The sequence below is a fragment of the Perca fluviatilis genome, chromosome 9 (genome assembly GCF_010015445.1).
Source record: "Perca fluviatilis chromosome 9, GENO_Pfluv_1.0, whole genome shotgun sequence".
NCBI lineage: Eukaryota > Metazoa > Chordata > Actinopteri > Perciformes > Percidae > Perca > Perca fluviatilis.
Window position 1 is genome coordinate 10828342 of NC_053120.1, and position 20795 is coordinate 10849136.

A 20795-nucleotide genomic window follows, 5' to 3' on the forward strand; every position below is an offset into this window, starting at 1 on the left:
TATCAGATGTAAACTTAATGCACTTTTAGAGGATCTTTGCTTTAAAAGTCAGCTTGAAACATTAAAAAGTCAGCTGGAAACAATGTTGTTTGCTCGCGACAGTTAGGGCTTTCATAAACAACCAGGGATGGTGAGCCAGACAAAATCATATTGTTTTTCAGAAATGCACAGAAATGAATGTAGCAAAAATACATTTTTGTGACTGGACCTTCATATACCATCGCAGTGGATGTGGCATTCCTGACATACAGTAGGTGTGTTATTCCTCTGAGTCTGACTAAAGCATCACTGCCTATGACTGCCATATCTAACAAAAAAGCAAACAAATCTCTTCGTCTTTATTTGGAGAGCACAGACTGAGCTGGCAAATAAAATGCAACAAAAAGCAGCAGAATAGGCAGCTGTTTAAATCACAAACAGTCAAGACTTTAATATTATACTGATACCATACGAGATAAATATAAACTTGCTGTTGAGTAAAAGGTGCAATATGACATAAATAACAAATTAAGGTACTAGGGTAACAATTCAATATTGAGAGACAGAAAAACACCACAAAATATTTTGAAATCTTTAAATATATTGTATTACTATTATAGTCGCAATCAATACTTAATCAGTCCCTAACATTGTAAGAATATTATAAAGTGCTGAAAATTATTTATAGTTATCTTTGAAGTGCTCATATTATGCTCATTTTCAGGTTCATAATTGTATTTAGAGGTTGTACCAGAATAGGTTTATGTGGTTTAATTTTCCAAAAATACCATATTTTAGTTGTACTGCACATTGCTGCAGCTCCTCTTTTCACTCTGTGTGTTGAGCTCTCTGTTTTAGCTACAGAGTGAGCTAGACAGCATCTTACTTCTGTTCCATCTTTGTTAGGAGTCAGACTTGCTCAGTAACTAGGTAATCACTGCTAGCTAGTCAGTTGCAGAGTATGAGGGCGTGCCATGCTAGCAGTGTTTTCTGTAGGAGATATTAAGTCACTTTGGGGTGGACTTTGGGCTTTTTCACTTTGCAAACCTATAACATGCACAAAAAAGATATATAACACAATAAAGGAAAGGGAAAAAGCCGGAAAGCATAATATGAGCACTTTAAAATCTACAATACCAGTGAGTACTCCTCTTTCATTCTTCCCCCAATGTAGTTTTTCTGGAGCAGTTTTACAGCATACAACTCTCTCTGCCTGAGAAACAAACCTATTATTAACATCCTGCTAAATTAATATTAAATTAAATCATCTCAAGGAAATTAAATTGTCAAGGCAATTGTTGGGACACAAAACCTAATTGCAAGAATCAGACGAGGTTCCTCTAAGGTTTTTTCGTTTAAATGTATTTACCTTTATGACAGAATGTTCCAGTGTAGGCTGACTGGTCACAGTTGCAGGAGAAACCATTGTCCCTCTCCACACAGCGACCCTGGTTCTGGCAGAGTGAGCCGTAGCTGCTGCAGTGGCCTGGGCATCCAGGTCGGACCCCTGGGGTGATCTTCGCCCTCTCCTCCAGGTCCAGAGTGACGCCGTTCAGCTGCAAAGAGCGGATGCAGCCCAGAAAGCCTTTTTGTCTGGACGCAGTGCCTCCTGCCAACAAAAACAGTACACATGATACACTAGTAGGAGCACATTCACTGTGAGTTGCCTTGGATTTGACTGACACCAAGTAGCCCAATCAGAGCTAAAAACCTGCCCATGTTCAAGAGTATCCCCGTAATTTGGCAGAAAACCACCCAATCTGGCAACAATGGTCACACCCGTTTCATTCTGTCTCTGTATGATTGTAAATCTGTAATTCTTTTGTTTTCTCTGCAATAAAGAATATATGATTGACAGGCACATGTTGTGACCCCATGTGTGCTCTGCAGGGCACTGAGACACTGACACTGCCTGTATCACTGTGCTGGCTGTTGATTGGCTAACCACGTGGCTGATGAGCCATCTGGTGTCTGAGATTCAAGAAACAGGAGGCAAGCAAAATAAACTTTTTTTCCTCCTTTCACCTGACAATTAACATTCTAATATAGCAACCTCACACTGTTCACAGAGTTTAGACTTGGCAAAATTACATTTCTCTCGCAGTTTAAAGCTGCCGACATCTTATTGTATATCCACGCATGAAAGTTGTTATTGTTCTTACAGACTGGGATTGCCAGGATATTACTCTCACAGTGTGAGCCTGGAAAAGCTTCAAATGTTCAGCCAGAGCAGTTTTTCATACCACTAAATCTCTAACCTCTATGAGGCTCTATGTCTCCTTCTGCAGCAATTATAAAACACAGACAGCACATTAAGAGCACACAGAGTGATAAATGTAATTGTTGACAGCTCAATAAGGAAACATTTGATCACACTGAATGAAATACATGCACAGCAAATGTCTATTAAATTATGATTTAACCAGCCAACTACAATGTTTATAGAAAATACTGGTTGTGATTGCAAAAAAATGATGCCTCTAATATTTTTTTCCCACTATGGCCACGCCAAGACCCGCCCTTCAATAGCATTCACACACTACTATTGGCCAGGCGTCCATGCTTACATGTACAGGTCCTATCCCCTGAACAATCCCCTAACCTTAACCACTCAAGGTGAAATGCCTAACCCCAACCAATCGAGCTGCTTCGTAGGGCAGGTCTTGGCGTGGCCATGGTGGGATTCATAATTTTGCGTGAGCCTCTGACAGAGGGATAGAAACAAAGGACAGGAAGTGCCTGAGAAAGAAGTCCTGCAGGGGTGAAAAGAAAAACTATTTATCCTATTAATATGTACACTGAGTAAACGTTACTGAGTTACATTTTCAAAAGGGGGGGTTACATGATGATGGTAATGTTATGGCAGAACTATTAAATTAAAGAACACCTACAAAATTGCAAAAACATGTCAACGTATAGAAGAGCATCACAGCGTTCCTGAATATGAACCGCAGCACAGAGCCCTTATGTCCAAAACATAAATACATTCATTTTCTATTGATGGAACTTTGCAGCCTGAACACACAATTGATTATCAATTACAAATATATTCACTAGAATTAACCAGAAAAGTGGACAAAATTTAAAACAATGGCCAACAATAAATATAAAAGATGCTTCCATCCCTCCATATTTTATCTGACCATATGTTTTGTCATGTGACACAAAGAACTAAGCAGGAAGACATAACACAGACATCCGGTCACATCAGCCAACACAGACACTATAAGAATACAATAATTTATTAATACAAGTATTATTTTAACTACGGCTCATACAAGGATGTGTGTTACAGTGTGTACACAAATAAATTCCTTCCTATGGCAATAAATGAAGCTGAACCAGAATAACATTGTGTTATATAAATTCAGCCAAGGCAATATTACAGCTTATTAATTCAAACTATGGAATGCCCTGTCTTATTAAGTTATACAAGGCAATTTAATATATTATGGGACACACTATTCATAGCAATATGTAGATGTATTTGCAGTATTGTGAATTATGATTTCACAGAAGGGAAACTGCACACATTATGGATTAATAACAATTTCTGGAGCACATGGCCCTTTACTTTCCATAACAAGAGAGTACAGATACCCTAATGCATATTGCTTTTCTGTAAATCAAGACACAAAAAACCCTCTCCCACAGCGGTCTATTTCATAATGCCATAAAATTTCCATTTAAAGAATCCCTCTGCATCGCTGGTATACCAGGACAAGTGCTGCCCATATAAGGAGAACGACTCATGGTCACTTCATTCTGGCTGTTCAGGGAGGATTATTAGCTCAACACAGACAGCCAATCAATGCTGTTGGTTGATTTTTCTCTTCGGAATGCTTGTTTACGAATGAATGAATGTCCATAACATTTGCTGAAAGCCTCATAATACAAGGTGGATTTTCATCCCCTCAAACACAGACAGAAAAGACTGCAAGGTTAAACAGAATTATGAATGTCTGTGGAAAAGATTAAATGAATATAGGAGAGTTTAAATTGATGAAATTTAGAGGAACCGAGAAACATGGAATTGTTGAAAAGTTGATCCAAAATGTGTCCTTCTAGTATCAAATAATCAGCTTGAATTTATGGTTTACGGTGTTCTCCTGCTACAAGTTGTCACAGTTTAAATTCAAAATGTTTATATTAAGTGACATTAAATGTCTTTCTTATTTTCAACACATCCCATGAAACAAAACTAGCAATGAATAGATCTTATTGCTGTCCAGTCAAAGCCTGATATGGCTTATGCTTTTGTGCCAAAGAGCTCCATTGTTGTCCAGTGAGCCACACTGTTGCACTGCATGACATTTCCTTTACTACAATGGACATGGCCACTGTAGTTCAGAGTCAATCCCACATAGGCTGTCCTGCTGCTAGAGATACTCACTAAACCACCAAACGTGTATTGGTCCGCAAGTGAAAATAGTCCCTAATTTATAGTATATAATAGTCATAATTTCCTCTGTTTGCTAAAAACTACAGGGCCCAGCTTTTTTAGGAAATTACTGAGACCTTTAAAAAAAGAGATAAACATTTGTAACATCTTTTTTTTTTAAAGATTTATATCTTCAGTAGGACACATGGACTTGGGGGTGAGTGTCACAAACGTAGTAGAGAAGTCGGAAAGTATTCAGATTCAAAGTCAATGTGTCATCAGGTAAATGCTTGTATATTCTTAAGCTACTTGTCAAAATGAGAGCTTGATTCAATGTTGCATGGAAAAGGACTTTCCAAGTCTTGTTTTCCATGATCTTTTTAATGAGTATGTATTTTGCATGTTTTTTATGCAATTTTACAATCAGCAGGTCCCATACATGTGTAGGTGCAGCTTTCTCTCTTTTTTTTTCTAGCACAGACATACTTTTTTCCCCTCTATACAGCCCCATAAAGGTCCCATGACATGGTGCTCTTTGGATGCTTTTATATAGACCTTAGTGGTCCCCTAATACTGTATCTGAAGTCTCTTTCCTGAAATTCAGCCTTGGTGCAGAATTACAGCCACTAGAGCCAGTCCTACAATGAGCTTTCCTTAGTATGTGCCATTTCTCTGTCTGTAGCTATTGAAGAGGAGGGGGGGGGGACCATAGGCAGGCTGGGGGAATGCATATTAACACTACACTAAGCCTTTTAAATTAAAAACTTTGAATTGTACTCATATGTATCACATTTTTAATGCATTTTAAATGAAAAACACACAATTCACACGCCTGCTTCTCACCTATGAATAACTGGCTGTTAAGCTGCAGATGAATGTGTCCGTCAGCAGGAGCCTCCAGCGTGGCGGCAGGGAACTCGTCGACATGTAGCGATGCTTCCTTCACATTTCGCTCGGCTCGCACGCTGTGCCACCTGTTGTCATTCAGCGGGATGTTCGTCTCCACTCGCACTTCCAGCTGCCCGTTTCCCACGTCAAAAGAGAAGACAACCTCTGAGGCAGCTGGAAAGGAGAATAATGATCAGAATAGCAGCAGATAAAGTAAGAATATAAAAAACACGTTAAAGAGTGAAATTGTTGTACACACAGACTATGGTACAGAAGAAGATGCATTCGGATGCTTGGGCGACTGCCACATCAGCAGAGTGAGTTTGACTTGTTCCTGCCGAATTCTATTGGGCTGATTAAATATATCTTCCCTGACACTTTGCGATAATTGTGTCCTCTGATGAGTGACACTTTGCAAATCCCTTATGTCGCTTCCAAACACGTTACAGTGCTATCTTTGCACAGACAGAAACACACTTTAAACAATCCATCATGGCACTGTGTGTAATGATGTTGACACTCTTAAAGCTGTAGCATGATGAGAAGAAGTAGAATAATTATTTATTCACAATTTTTCACTCTGTTAGTACAGTTCCACACACATTAAACACAGGCCTGAATAACACACATGCTTAGGACCAATACATGCTCTACACACTGATGGAAAGATGGGAGATGGCTGCTCCTTGGAGGAGCGCCCCAAGCAGTTGGGGGTTAAGTGCCCAGGGGTTGAACTGGCACCTCTCCAGCTACCTTATTTATGAATGATTTAAAATAATTTGTTTACGAAAGACGAGTAAGAAACTAGAAGGTAACTCGGAGAGCGCAGACCTCTGCCAAGGCATGTGCTATCTCACAATGTTAATGCAGTCTGAATTTTCCCAGTTGAGAATTCCCTTTTCCAATTATTCTGACATCATATGAATGCAGCACAAACGCCGAATCTCGCAACGTTAACAAAAGTGAAAAATGATTTGTGTATCCGCCCCCTGCTTCGGATCAGCTCCAAAATGTAATGGGTTCTTCCTTGGCCCACGCAACCCCGGGCTGACAGACAATCAAACAAACAAAACAGAACCGAAAACCTAACCTTCTTAGCTGAGGTAAATATGTAAGTTCCAGATCAAGTTGTTATCTCATATTTCTGATGTTCTAAATGAAATGTGTGAAATCCATTGAACCAGACTGTGCCATCTTTCAGTGAACCCATTAGTCAGTCTTGTTCCTCCATCATCATCTGTTGGCAGAAGTGTGAAGTGACTTCCTCCCACCCGTTTATCTGCTAGCACGATGGACTGACAGCTGGACACAGATCTGAGGTGATTCAGAGACGTGCCCAAGGCAGGGATTTCTTTACTGTTGCAGCTATAGACTCACATCTGTTAGTTTCTCTGTGTGTGTGTGTGTGTGTGTGTGTGCGTCTGTGTGTGTGTGTGTGTGTGTGTGTGTGTGTGTAAAGTTAAAAAAAAAATGTAGTGCAGTAAAAAGTATGATAAATGCCTCCAAAGGGTAGTGCAGTAGAAGTAGTAGCATAAAATGGAAATACATAAGTAAAGCACCTCAAAATGCAGCCTACTTAGTTACTTTCGAAAGTCGACATTCAACATTTTTAGCAGCAAGCAATTTAAAGACATGAGAATGTACCAAGTGTCATCTGGTGGACACAATGGCCTTTCTTGTTTGGATATGCGTTGTCAGTGTGTGCCAACCCAGTGGGACTGAAACTCCAAACCTAATGCAGGTTAGCATGCTGTAGTCATTAATCTTCACAGCATTGTCACAGCTCTATTAGGTTAACAACGTAACCTATGATAAAGAGAGGTGAGCTGAAGGCCACATGGAGTCCTGTCATCCATCATAACACTGCCAGCATACCTACATTTAGGGGTGAAGTTAGCCGAGTGGTCATCATCCCTCATGGATGATGCTGAAAGTGGAGGGAAAACTGTACCGCTGTGGGATTGTAGAGCCATTTGATAGAAAAACCCGGAGGCATAACTTCATTTAGAGGCTGCTCTCTGGCCCAGCTCCAGTCATGTTAACAGTGGTAATAATGATACAGAGTCATCTCAACACCAGCTGCTGTCATAATAATAGCAGAAATAATGTTGCCGTGAGATAAGAGATGCGCTCCGCTGTAACAATGATGGGTTTTTCACAGGAAGGAGGGGTAGCATTTATCCTACGTGAGTGTGTGTGCGTTTATTTGTGTCAATGTGTGTTTATACTGTATGTGTGAGTGTGTGTGAGATAGAGAGAAAGCAAGAAAATGATGTATTAAAGAGAGATTACGCTTTAGTTCCCACAGATCACCTAATGCACAATTTGGCCAGTACTGTACTTGGCTCCTTGGACTTCATGCTACAGACTTCTTGTTCTTGTTCTTCTACTTTCTTACCTTTCTGTGCAGCAGAATAATTTATAATTGTGCTAATACAGAACAACACATATAAGCATTTTCAGATCTGATGAAATCAGCAGGATACCATTCAATAGCGCCAAGAAGCAAACAGCACTCTCAAAATTGACATTGATCCATCCTTTCATCCACACCAACACTATTTCCTCCTTTTCTTCAGATGAGCAAGAGTGATGATTCCTTCAGCTGCTAGAGGGCTTTGTCACTTGAACATTAAAGATCCTCTCTAGACACATAGTTGCTTGTGTCTGATTTGGTTTATCCACAAAAACAGTTTAGTAAATTAAAAAAATATGATTTACATCTATTCCTTTTCCCTAATTGAAGAATCCAGAATCTATGAATATGGACTTTTTTGTTTTATTTCAAAGGTTTAAATGCCACAACTGCAACAAGTTGTGTCCTGCTTCACTGAAAGCCCATCTTCAGTGTATGTGCTCTGGTGGTTTCAAGTTTCCACATTGCACTTGTGTAAGTGGCACATTAGCTTCTACACAAGTTGTGATGTGCCAAAAACATGCTAATTTGTAGACTTCTTCAACTCAGATTTAAGGTGAGCACAGAGACACTTCCCCCCTTCAGCAGATGGATGTGAAAACAGCTCTCTATGATTAAACTCTGCAAGTGAAGTAAAAACCGGGAGACTTTAACATCATCATGTCAGTTTTGATAGATCTGTCATTTTTCTTCTCCGACTACCAGGTTTTTAGAAAATAACCAGGAAACATTTATATGATAATAAGGCAGAACATTGTCGAGTTCTAACTTACAGCTGAGTTCGATCCGGATGAAGTCTTTGATGCCCAGATTTTCCAGGAAAACCCCAGAGGACGACGTTGTTTTAAACAGGAAAGAGATGTCTGCATTTAGCTCTCCGTGGAAGGTGGGAAAATGAAGGTAAGACGTCTCCTTGTCGAAAAACGCAGCGTTCCAGAAGTTCCCTGAAAGACAAAGTTCTTAAATAATTCATATGCTTCCTTAATTCTTTTTTAATACAAAGGGATGAAAAATCCTTTTTCCAAAAAGTGGATATATCACTCTGGAACAAAGCTAATTAAAAGAAATGTCATTATGATGGCTGTATAATGAAAATTGTGTAGTAAACAAATGCACCAACTGTTCAGCTAATTAGCTGAGAACAAAGGCACAACTCCAGCTACGCTATCTCATTTATGTTGATTTATCTTACATGGCATTTAAACTGAAGGCTGAAATTAGAAGCAATTAAAACAAGGTAACATATATCACTTAGATTAGTTTAGTATATAGCTTTTCATTAGAAGTTGTTAGTAAAGAGAGTCATATTTTATCGACTGGTCTGCTAATTAGCTCATTTAATTGGCCAAAGGCTATTTTTCTGTTAAGAAATAAAATGGCATGGAGAAGATTGGATACAGGGATTCCTTTAGTTCAGTTCACTGTATAGTTGAATAAAACCAATTTATTGAATTATATGAAACACCATCAGAACACTGTTATAAGAATATCCAAATAAGCAACAATACGTGTGGAAAAAAACTGAAGTAAGTAAATTCTGTGTGGTCACCACGGAAAACAATGCCAAAGTAAAGTCAAGAGAAGATGACGTAGCATTAAGATCGACTACGGTAGCGAGCAGTATGAAAGCCCGAAAATCTGCGTAGGGAGGTTGGTTGGGGTGGATGGGTCAAACACAGGACTTTCACCCAGGAGACCGGGGATCGTGTCCCGCGTGTTACATTTCCTAAACCGAACTGTCGCTTTCTTGTTTTACTAAATGCAACCGTCCCGTTCTTCTTTTCCTAAACTCAACTGTCCCGTTGTTATTTTCCCTAAACCCAACCGTCCCGTCCTGTTGTTGTCCCGTGTCCCGTTATTGTTTTCCTAAACTCAACCATCCGTTGTTGTTTTCCTAAACCCAACCGTCCCGTTGTCCCGCCATGTCCTTTTCCTTTACTTAAGGGGCCGTCTTCATTTCACGGAATTCTTCCGTGGGCCCATCACGGAATTTTCAGCGATTCCGTGAAACTGCCACAGATTTTGTGTTAAAGGGCCGTGTTCATTTCACGGAATTCTGTGAGATCAGGTTGCAGCAACTTTGATGCCAGCATCATGCAAAGCAATAACCAGCAACTGAAATGTACTTACTGTCTCCATGACAACGGAGGGGTCCCACCCTGTAGGCAGCATCTGACCCTGGCCGCTGGATGTCACCCAGCACCAGAGACCTGACTGGGAGGGTCTCCTTATGGGTGAGCAAACCTGAGTCATTAGCCCTATAGTAGGTGGAGGAGGAGGAAGAAGGTAAGAAAAAGGAGATGAAGGCAGAGGTGCGGAGGTTAAAAAGAAAGAGGAAGAGGAAGAAGGAGAAGGAAGTGGAGATTGGGGAAAAAAAGGAAAATGAGGAGGGAAAGGAGAAGCAAAAGAAAGAAGTAGAAAAATGGTGGGGAAAAAAGAATAAGAAAGAAGAGAAGGCAGAATGGAGGATGTGGAGAAGGAAATGATGGAAAGCAAAAAGGAGTGGATGAGAAGAAGGAGGCAGAGCAAGAAGGAAAAGAAGGATGAGATGAAGAAGAAGAAAGAAACGAAGGAAGAGAAGGAGAAGCAAGTAGCACAGAAGTAAATAAAGGAAAAAAAAGGAGAAGAAAGTGAGGAAAGAAGAGAAAGAAGAAATGGAACATCAAAGAGGATAATAAGGGGATGAGGTGGGTTAGAAGATAAAGAGTGGAGGAGGATGAGAAGGAAAAGGACAAGAGGAAAAAAGAAAGTGGTGGTGCGGAAGGAGAAATACAAGAATATGAAGGAGGAGGAGGATGACAAAGAGGCAAAGATGAAGAAGAAGGGCAGGAGGAAGGAAGAAGATGGCGACAGAGAAGACAAAAGAGGAGGAGATGAAGGAAGGAGCATAAAAGAGGATATAGGAAAGAGTAGAAGAAGAAAACAAAGGAGGGGAGAGGGATTATGGATTGGAAGAAGAAGGTGGAGGAAAAGGAAGGCCACAGAGGAGAAGATGATGATGAAGAAGAAGACAAAGAGATTGATTAGAAAAAGAAGAAAGGAGAGCAGGACGTGTGAAATAAGATAAAGAAAAAGAAGAGGAGGAGGTGGAGAAGATATCAACATTAGAAAGTTGAATGATCATGCAGGCAGCAAACTTGTGCCGACCTGAACTCAAACTCAACTGTGTTTCATATAGGGGGACATACTGTAACACTCAGTGTCTTGACTGTGTTCATTTGTTCTCGGGGGGTTACAGGTAGATGTTCAAATGAATGAGTGATTCATCTGCACATTCAGCACCACCATTCACTCTCTCTGCTCCATGGTGTTTCAGCAGTCAGCGTTGTTGCTGTGAATTTTTGTTAAAAAATAAATCTAGGACAGCAGGCACGCATAGCGCAGGTGAATGTGATAAGATATTGACTGCATGAAGAAAGTCTATTAGAATAAAGCAGGAGTCGCACAGATTTAGACAGGGAGATAATAGAAAGAAGGAACCTTTGGCTATGCAGACAGTAGCAGGGTTGGGAAAATGGGTCTCTGCAGAATTGGTCACAGGATTGGGAAAGGTGACCTAAATACAGAATTGCTTACAGCATGAATAAAAGGATTTAAATACAGGATTGGATAAAACACGGACAGGGATGTTGCCTCTTTTCTGTCCAGTATGGCAGGATGTGATGAGAAACATGGAATTCTATCAATGACTTAATTAGAGCAGTGAGAACAATTTCACTGAATCATTTAATTGAAGAGTCTCAGCAGCAACAGATGTCTGCAATGTTTTATATCTATACTGAAAAAGAACATTAAAACATTTCTATTCATAGCTGGTCCAACCAAATTATTTTAAATATGTATTGTTTTTGTAGACATTAAAGTTGAGTTATAATGACATTTTTAATCATTTACAATGGTACAAATGCAGTTTCACCAGTTTGATGGTTAATGCATGCAACATACAATGTCTACCATGTTCACCATCTTCATTGAGCATATTAGCATGCTAAGATTTGCTAAGTAACAAATGCTAAGTGTGTGGTAATTAACGGAAGTATCGGACATATTGGAATTTTGACCCGATGATGGTGCTAGAGGAAAAGTCAGCGTATCACCACCAAGACAGTAGGATTCGTTGCCTGGGGACCATAAATGTCTCCACCAAATTTTGCCCAAAGTCTGGGCCAAAGTGGTGGACCGACTGACTGACCAACATCGCCATCTCTAGAGCCATGCGCCATAAATCATTAGTCAATGTATATTAAAGTGCAACTAACCATTGAAACAACACTCTTTATTACCAGTTAACTCGCTGGTAATGCTAACATAATCATGGGCTAAACTGACAAACACTGCCTCCATTATTTTCCTTTGGTGCAATAGTGCGCTCCAAGGTGTCCCAATATGGATACAGGAAAGAACTCGGTGGACCGTACATTGCCTTTTGTGGTGTTATGGTGTTCTTTGCCCCCATCTTAATCTTTTGTCATATTAGGACACTCAGTTGTTATTATATGAATTAATTTAATGTTTTCTGCATGTCCGTACAGTATGCCAAGACACCTTATCATGCACTATTGCATATTTAATATTAAGAATCAAAAGGTCAGATTCTAAAGACCCATACATTGTGATGAAGAAATACATGAACAGTGTTTACTGGGTTCATTACAGTAATATTTCTGGAGAACTTCCAAACTCTTTCTTGTAAACACTTATTATATAATGGATTTTAGGACACAGAACCATATTAAAAGTACAGTACCATTGGTCGTGGTCAGCATCACAGTTGCAGTAGTGATTTGAATCCAGACAGTTGTCCTGCAGGCCACAAGCACACTGCCGACTGCCTGGCAGAGCACCGCCCCAGTATGTCTGGACCTGACCTGGACCCGGACCTCCAACCCACCAGCTGAAAGGAGTACCCTCTGAAACACACACACACACACACACACACACACACACACACACACACACACACACACACACACACACACACACATTAATCAATAAAGAGGTAAGATAATGCATCCTACAGTAGCTGAGAGAGAATTGTCATTTATCTATGTTTTCATCACAACACATTTTGTAGATGTATCTGTCTAAGTCGGCACTTGTATATCAAATTGAACATAGAAAGGTCTTCCTGTCTTTTCCCTTCCCCTCTTCTATTTGTGTCGTCCATCTGCCCAGGACGACAGGATTTCAACACAAACCACCATCCTTCTGTCCCTGCTCTTTATTGAACTCTTACAGCCTTGCTGCCCAGCCTTGACTGTGCATCACTGCTGTTCTCGCCACTAAAATTGGACATAAAATGGGGAGCTATTTTTATGAAGAAAACTTTATGATGATAAGTAGGCTTTGTAGTGGTGACCCAGGTAAAAACAAGATGGGCTTCTTTCTTCAGTGCAGTTTTAAACTCAAGTATTTTATTTTCCTTTTTAACACAATCCATTGCGACATTTTTTAGATGAAAAAGCAACAACAACAAGAACACTCAAACAAAGCAGCTATTGATTGACTTGAGAAATCAAGTCGTGGTGCAAATAAACCTTTAGCTGCTGCAGTGGAGTAAGGAGGAGGAAATGCACATTTTAAATTTAATTAATGTTTGAATTTGTTTCTAAATGAACTAAATCAGCAATTCACACCACCCCTCTCTGGCTCCAAATAAAGATCCCTCAGATAAGCTTGCTTTGCAAAGAACTTTGGGTCTAGTGCCATTCCCCTTTAAACAACACCGCTCCACCACACCATTCTCCACCATCTCAAACACACACACACAACAAAACAACACATACAACAGAACTTACATATCTAACTGTCCTCCAAAATGGTCCGTCTCAGTAACTTGGATACAACAGAAAACATCACTGAGCTTACAGTAAGTCTTACCTGGTGTGTTGAGGAGGCGGGACTTCCTGCAGTGGTAGGACAGTTCCTGCTCACAGTGCTCCGATTGGCTGATGATGGATGCTAATTGCTCCTCATCAGAAGCGTAGTCAAAGTGGGTTAAATGTTGATTTCTCTCAGGGAATGAATGCACTCCGGTCAGTTCTGTGTTATTGTGCTGGATCACCATCCATGACATGTCCTCTGGTGGAGAGACAGAAAGAGAGAAATAAATACATATGTACTGATATACTGTATGATCATGTGTAAAGATGTGTGTCTTTGTGTGTTACCTGTCATGTTACAGTAGATGAGCTGGGGTTTGATTGGTCCACTGCCGTCCACATCTATGTGATAATGTCCTGATGTGTTGCCTTTGTGTTTGTACGCCTCACATGACTGTTCATATCTCGCTGTGAAAGAAAATTCAATAAAAGTATATCAACAATAATATTATCTTCTTTCTATCTGATTTGTGATGAAGCATTGCCCCTATAAATTCCTAAAAGCAAAGTTCAGGACTACTACACTTCCGTCTATAATGCTGGCTCCATTTCAGTCAGAGACAGTTATGACAAAGAAATTGACAATTTATTGCAAAGGGTTATACAGTTATATTTGGTGGAAAAGGCTCTGTTTTCAAAGAATCAGAGTAGGAGTCTGCTTGGAGAACTACCCCCCAGGACAACAATAACAGAGCTCCAATGGCAACAGCAATGATAATGAAATAAATATATCTTGTCATTTTTTGGTAATTGTCTTCTCACCAAAATCTGCCGAAAAATAAAACTAAATAGCTAATAAAACTTTCTTTTCATACTTAAATATACAGTATGCAAAAAAAAAATCACAAAATGATTAACATAATCTGACCAACCAAGTTTCCCACATTATTTTTGCACTGTTTTTTTACTCAGTATAATAAAGTACATACAAATTCTGTTTAGTCTATTCCCGATTGAACAGGGCTAATTAAAGTTCTGAAACACAAAAGGAAACTAAGTGTTAGGGGACATGGGGTCTCTCTGTTATTACATAATGCAGAAGCAATGAAAACATGTCTAGAATAATATATTAATCCTGTTCTCTATTAATCTATGGTTCATTTACAATTTGTTAGATGTTTCTTCAACATTAGATATTCGACATTTCATTCAAATATCAAATGTTTAACTAAGAGAGAGATAATGACTCTTTCTGTGTATGTATTAAAAGTTTTGAGAAGCAATTCATTAAGCGTGTCTAACTTTTCATGCCTTTTATAGTAACTACTTTGAAAGCTACTCTAATGAATTTTATATATATATATATATATATATATATATAAAAACAATGGGTGAAATAGCAATGTGTTTGTGAAAGGTGTTGTTCTTAATGATGAAATCATAGAGAAGTTTCACGCAACTCTGCAGTTCCTTCTCTTCCTGTTTTGTTTTTAATGCCCACAAAATCTGTACTGTTCTGGTTCACTCTTAGTCTTGCATTGCCAGACCTTCCTCCACAGCGCTGCAGAGGAGGGACTGGCTAGTCCACACAGCAATCCGTGATGGGAGAAAAACATGCTCTGGTTTATTGGCATTTCTTTAAACCAATCACAATAGTCTTGGGCGGTGCAAAGCGCCGATCAGAGCTATCATGGATAGTCTAGCTAGCTGTCTGGATTTACCCTGCAGAGATCAGAGGAGCAGTTAACCATAGTCCTCAGAAATCGACCAGAGTTTAAAATTACAACACAAAGAAAGCGGAAGGTAACGGGACATCTGAGAACGGACATCCGAAAAGAGTGACATCCGGCGAAATTTCTGGCAGAACGAGAGCAATCCCGAAAGTGGAACGTCGTGGATATAGACTAGTTCACTCTTAATGTTACAAACAGAAAAAGCCACTGTTGGCACCAAACAACAGACAGACAATGTTACTGTAACTACTAATGGTTGAACATAGTTGAGCATTTAGCAAAGAGCCAGATATAGAGCTCTCAGGAGTCTCAAAAACAGAGTTATAGAAGAGTGAATATTGTACAATTTCTGTTCACTTGGTGTCCAAAAACACGACTTAAAATAAACATTAACATGAATTTAAAGTCTCTTTATCTACTGAAGAGGTAAATAGGCAACTGTTTGGCAACACATTCATCATAACAACTTCATAAGGTGATACTTATGAGTCTTATTGCTGACAATGACAGACAACAGGGCCATTAAAAGTACTGACCACATTTCAACACTTTAATAACTTCTATTTAAATCATTATATTTTAGGCTTCAAGCATTTTAAAGACCTGCAAATGCCCTGTTGCTGGTTGCTTACAGCTGTGGCAGGTGGCTCCACTGTAGCCGCTGTTGGAGCAGTTACAATGGAAGGTGCTCCATGACTGAGTACATCTACCTCCATGTTTACAGTGACTGGGGGAGCACCTGGGAGAAAGACAGAGACAGAGATAGAGAGAGGGAGAGAGAAATTTAGTTTCTGTAAAAAAGTTCTCAAAAAGAAAGTTTCTCAAGGATGTTGGTATGAAAAGGAACAGCAGGCCTTCAGCACACCTGCCTGTTCTGGTGCGTAGGAGGGACCTGAATAAAAGCAGTCCTAAAACAAAAAAAAGTTTCAATCTTTTAAACAAAAACTTCATAAGTCTTTATTTTCATGTCAAGTGGTGCATGTTCTGAGAGGAAGCTGAAGTTGAAACATGCCTTTGTTAGTATTGTTAACTAACATTCAGCCAGAGACTAAACTTTTCAAGGCATGGAACAATATTTCTTTCCTTAGTCTCCCATTTGCTGAGATGCTCATAAGATGCACACAGGACATTTTCCTTTTTTTTCTTTTTAACAGCTTATAATCAAACTTTTTATTTTATTTTACAAAGAGTGGAATCCATGAGATACAGTTTTTTAAAATTAATTTCCGCCTTTTTATTCTTTTGCTTAGGCATTAACTTTTCGGCCAATCACTCTCTGCTGTATGGTTTATGACTGTGTCCTATACTGTGAATGTTTACATTGAGTCAGGTATTTTAACCTTGACATTAGAGGCTCCACAAGATCAGTGATAGTTTGGCTGCACAATGAGTTTGTATAGTGTCCAATCTACTGACAGGCTGCTGCTTGCTAAGAGGGTAATCCCATGCTTTTCTGTGTTAGAGATTTCAAAATTCCCCCCAACAACAGTTAAGCTATCCATCCAGTAAATGATGTCCATCGTGTTTCCCACATGATGTATTTGTGGTTGAAGTGGTGTTTTCAGAGGTGAGAGGAGGTAATTTGCTGTTAAGGGCCTATAACATTAAAAATGTATTGTATATTTAGCCAGGACCAAGTGAAATTTAATCAACTCTAGTTAAGTGCTAATAAGCCAATTTGTAATTTGCAGTCACATGTGCAGAATCTACAACACACAATAGCACTGTGATTCTAACATCCAATATGAAGAATGTGTTTTTCCAATCTATACAATCTCACATCAATGTACAATTCCAGCAGAGTTTGACTGTTAAATAAATACAAAATATAATTGGGTGAGCCAAAAAAATACAGTCAATTCCACACCAATGGAAAAATACTGGTCCATACAACCAACCCGGTCTCACGGCAGTTTGTGTAAATGTCAACGTTATTCTTAGGGGCCGTCCACACGGAAACGTTTTTTTGTGCAAACGCACATGTTTTGCATCGTTTGGGCCGACCGTCCAGACGAATCCTGCAAACGCACTGTCTGAAAACGCACTTTTTTGAAACCAGGTCTCAGGGTGAAAAAATCCGAAAACGGCTCTCGTTTGGCTTCGTATGGATGATGTCATCGCCACACCCCTCTTTTACATCCTCTCCCATGGCCGCTGACGCACACAACTGCGGTGAAGCTTAGCGAGCATGTCCCATCTCCATGGTCAAACCAGCTCACTTCATCTAAATATTGTGTCTCTGCTCCCTGACCCTTCCCTCTGGATTCTACACAAGATATATTGCTAACGTTATGTAGCCAACGTTAAACATCACTAAAGTAGCTGACCGCTCCAGCAGCGAAGTAACGTTAACGTTAGCTGCTATGGCTATTTGTTTATAAAGTGGAAGTAGACAATTTATCAACTAGCTAGCTAGCTAATCTGTCTGCTTATCAACTCCCTGAACGGATTATAGTAACTTTTACCACAGCTTATTGTAGAAAGGCTACTGCAAGAAAAACGTATAGATTATTAAAAAGACATCATTCATGGATCATTGATGTTTGTTTGACTGCCGATGTTAGAGCTAGCGAACGTTAGCGCGCTAACGTTAGCCCGCTGCTAGCGCGCTGCAATCATGCAAAATAAAAAGCAATCCAACAGCACATTATACAACGTAAACAAAGACACGTTTTCTTGCTGCAGCCTTTATAAAATGAGCAGTGGTGAAAGTTATTATAGTCCACGGATGTATTAAGAGAAAATGATAATCTAGCTAGTCATGTTATGATGGGAAGTGGAAGTGACTATGCTCTTCTTCTCCATTTTTTTTTGGTAAATTTCTGTAGCAGAAACAGTGCCGCCTGGCATATGAAGTAGCGTATTGAGTCATTTACAAGTGGATTCGTTTGGACGCAACTATTCTTGAAACGAATCCAGGGAAGACGGGTAAAAAAAAATCTATTGATACGTGTTCACGGAGACGATTTTCTCGTTTTTTACGTATAAATGTCACGTTATTTTCTCGGGGAAAGGACGCCGGGAGGCGGCCGAAAAGGAAGCACCATAAGCCGGGAGGCGCCCGCGAAGCCCGCGAGGCGGCCCGCAAGGCGGCCCGCAAGGCGGCCCGCTGGGGACGCGCTGGGGACGCGCTGGATGAGGCGGCCGGGAGGCAGCCGAAAAGGACGCTCCATAAGCCGGGAGGCGCCCGCAATAATGGGATGGCGGAGGTTGGGTTTAGGAAAAACCTTACGGGGAAAGGGCGCCTTAAACGCCGGGAGACGCGCCACAGTAACACGCGGGACAAAACGCCACACGCAGGGACACCAGCACCGGGAAACAAAGCACGCCCGGGTGAAAGTCCTGTGTTGCGGATTTTCGGCTTTTTATATTACTCCCTACCATTTTCGTGCTGTGGCCACAAAATATGCTTCCCATTGAAATGCATTACTTCACATTTTCGTGTTGTCCGCCATGTAAAAACCGACAAAAACGTCTCCGTGAACACGTATCAATAGATTAAAATAACGTCACATTTACACGAACTGCCATGAGACCGGGCTGCATACAACATAGTCTATACTCATAAAACATAGACATAGAACATCACTTTTGTTGCTCAGCAAAAAGCTTGGGTTGAAGTTTGTTTCCTGTAACCTTCCATATTAGCAAACACTAATTCTAACACTAATGTGCTGTCACCACACACAATCACATACATAGGCCTACTGTAGCCTACATGTTTGCACTTCTACACTTGTGAGTATTGTTATTGACGTGCCATAAATTACCACCATAACTCTATTCCTATCCCCAATCATTACCTTAACCTCAACCAAAATGTCCCCACTCTCAAATTCTAAAACTCCCTACGGTTCTCACAAAGATACAAGTACAAGAGAGCCATATAGATACTCTTCCTGGAGCAAAGCTACATATCCAAAATGATGAAAGAAAGAAGGTAGTCAGAGGATTAAGGAAATAGGCAGCATGGATGGGGCAGGATGGAAGGGCAGAAAAGGTGGGGATGAAGAGTTAAGACAGAGGGCTGAGGGTGACGGAGTGAAAGAAAGATTAAGTAAGCAGCAGCGCGATGAGAGTGGTATAAATCTCTACATCTAACTCTTAGCAAGAAAGCAAACAAGTCCAACTTTAATTGTACAATCCTACAGATCTCTCCTGATTAAAATGGAGGAAAAAAAACCAAGAACATGACATTAAATTTGTTCCACAATCGCTTTCATTTTAATATGACCAATCATCAACATTTGGATTAAACTATATTAAACCGGGCCGACCTGAGTCCTTGGTAGCGGCCATGGGTTCAAATCCGACCCGTGGTCCATTGCTTCATGTCGTCCCCCCTCTCTCCCCTTTCCTGTCTTCAAGCTGTCCTGTCGATTAAAAGCGTAAAAGCCCAAATACTTAACAAAAAAAATAATTAATAATATATATATTAAACCTAATTTCCTCTGTAAATGAATTGGAGGCCAACCACATACAAATACCACAATTTACCATCAGGCCACTTCTTCTCAGGCTCCAGAATCAACGGCCAGAGAAAAAACTTTATCTTCATTGTAAGAGTTGATAAAAAGAGACAAATACTGTATCTGTGCACCTATGCACCTATTTTGCTGGATTTTTCATCATCCACTTTGTCCCTACTCCCACTGCACTCGGCAAAAGTTGGGAAACCCAAAACCATCTGCGGTCACAGGAGGCCACTCTTTTCTGCAGCGTTGGTGGAGTTTTTTGTTATTGTCTCAACATCCAGTTTGCTGTTGGCAGAGTAACGGAGCATGCAGCCTCAAACAGGAACACAGATAGAGAAAATTACAGAGATTCAGAAACACAAGCCTGGGTCAAACGGTGAACTGCATTGTAGCCTGTATTACCAAATCTACTATAAAACTTGCTGGGGCTAGAAAGTTTCAAATTTTGCAAGCACTTTGTCCTCCAAATCTCTGGAGGGTTCCTAGCTTGACTAACAATTTGCAATGCAATGTGACAGCATACTGCACCACAGCTCAGATCACAGGACTCCTGGATTAACTGGAGTGAAAAGACTTTGTAGCTTATCTAAAAGTTTCTAGTGCGGTGTGACAGTGTCCTGGAACTTAGCTTGGATCACAGGGCTCGCATCCAATCTCCCCTGGTTTCTATTACTGCCTCTGGCTAAACCACAACAGCTCAGCCCACGAGCTACACACTATTACTGGACAGGTAGACTGGGATGTCCTACAAAGACTTCAAATAACTGCTGTCTGCTGAACAGTGAGAGAGAGAGAGAGAGAGAGAGAGAGAGAGAGAGAGAGAGAGAGAGAGAGTGAGAGGAAAGATATGTATTTTAATGCTTTCAGTTTGCTCTGCACCTGGTCCTGGGTAAGCTGCCACATCTCACACACACACACACACACACACACAGGTGTGTTTGATTATGTGAGTTTGGTATGTGTGTTTCTCTGGTCACAGGGAGCAACAAACATGTCATGAATTCGCTGACAGTCAGACAGATACACAGGCAGTCAAACAAAACAAGAAGACTGGATCTCTTGGTGACCTGTGCTTCTTTTTATTTATGAATGTGTGTGGTG

General features: G+C 40.3%; 1 protein-coding gene across 3 annotated transcripts in view; it reads right to left on the reverse strand.

The window, feature by feature from the left end:
* LOC120566158 (contactin-associated protein-like 4) overlaps positions 1-20795 on the reverse strand; it is a 95106-nt gene that overhangs the window by 15823 nt on the left and 58488 nt on the right. For all 3 annotated transcript variants that reach the window (XM_039812441.1, XM_039812440.1, XM_039812442.1), the window contains exons 11-18: positions 15852-15958; positions 13835-13954; positions 13545-13745; positions 12412-12574; positions 9795-9922; positions 8438-8608; positions 5204-5422; positions 1349-1588 (exon numbers count right to left, since the gene is read on the reverse strand). In XM_039812441.1, the coding sequence (XP_039668375.1) occupies positions 1349-1588; positions 5204-5422; positions 8438-8608; positions 9795-9922; positions 12412-12574; positions 13545-13745; positions 13835-13954; positions 15852-15958 (1349 nt within the window). The remainder of the gene's footprint in view (positions 1-1348; positions 1589-5203; positions 5423-8437; positions 8609-9794; positions 9923-12411; positions 12575-13544; positions 13746-13834; positions 13955-15851; positions 15959-20795) is intronic.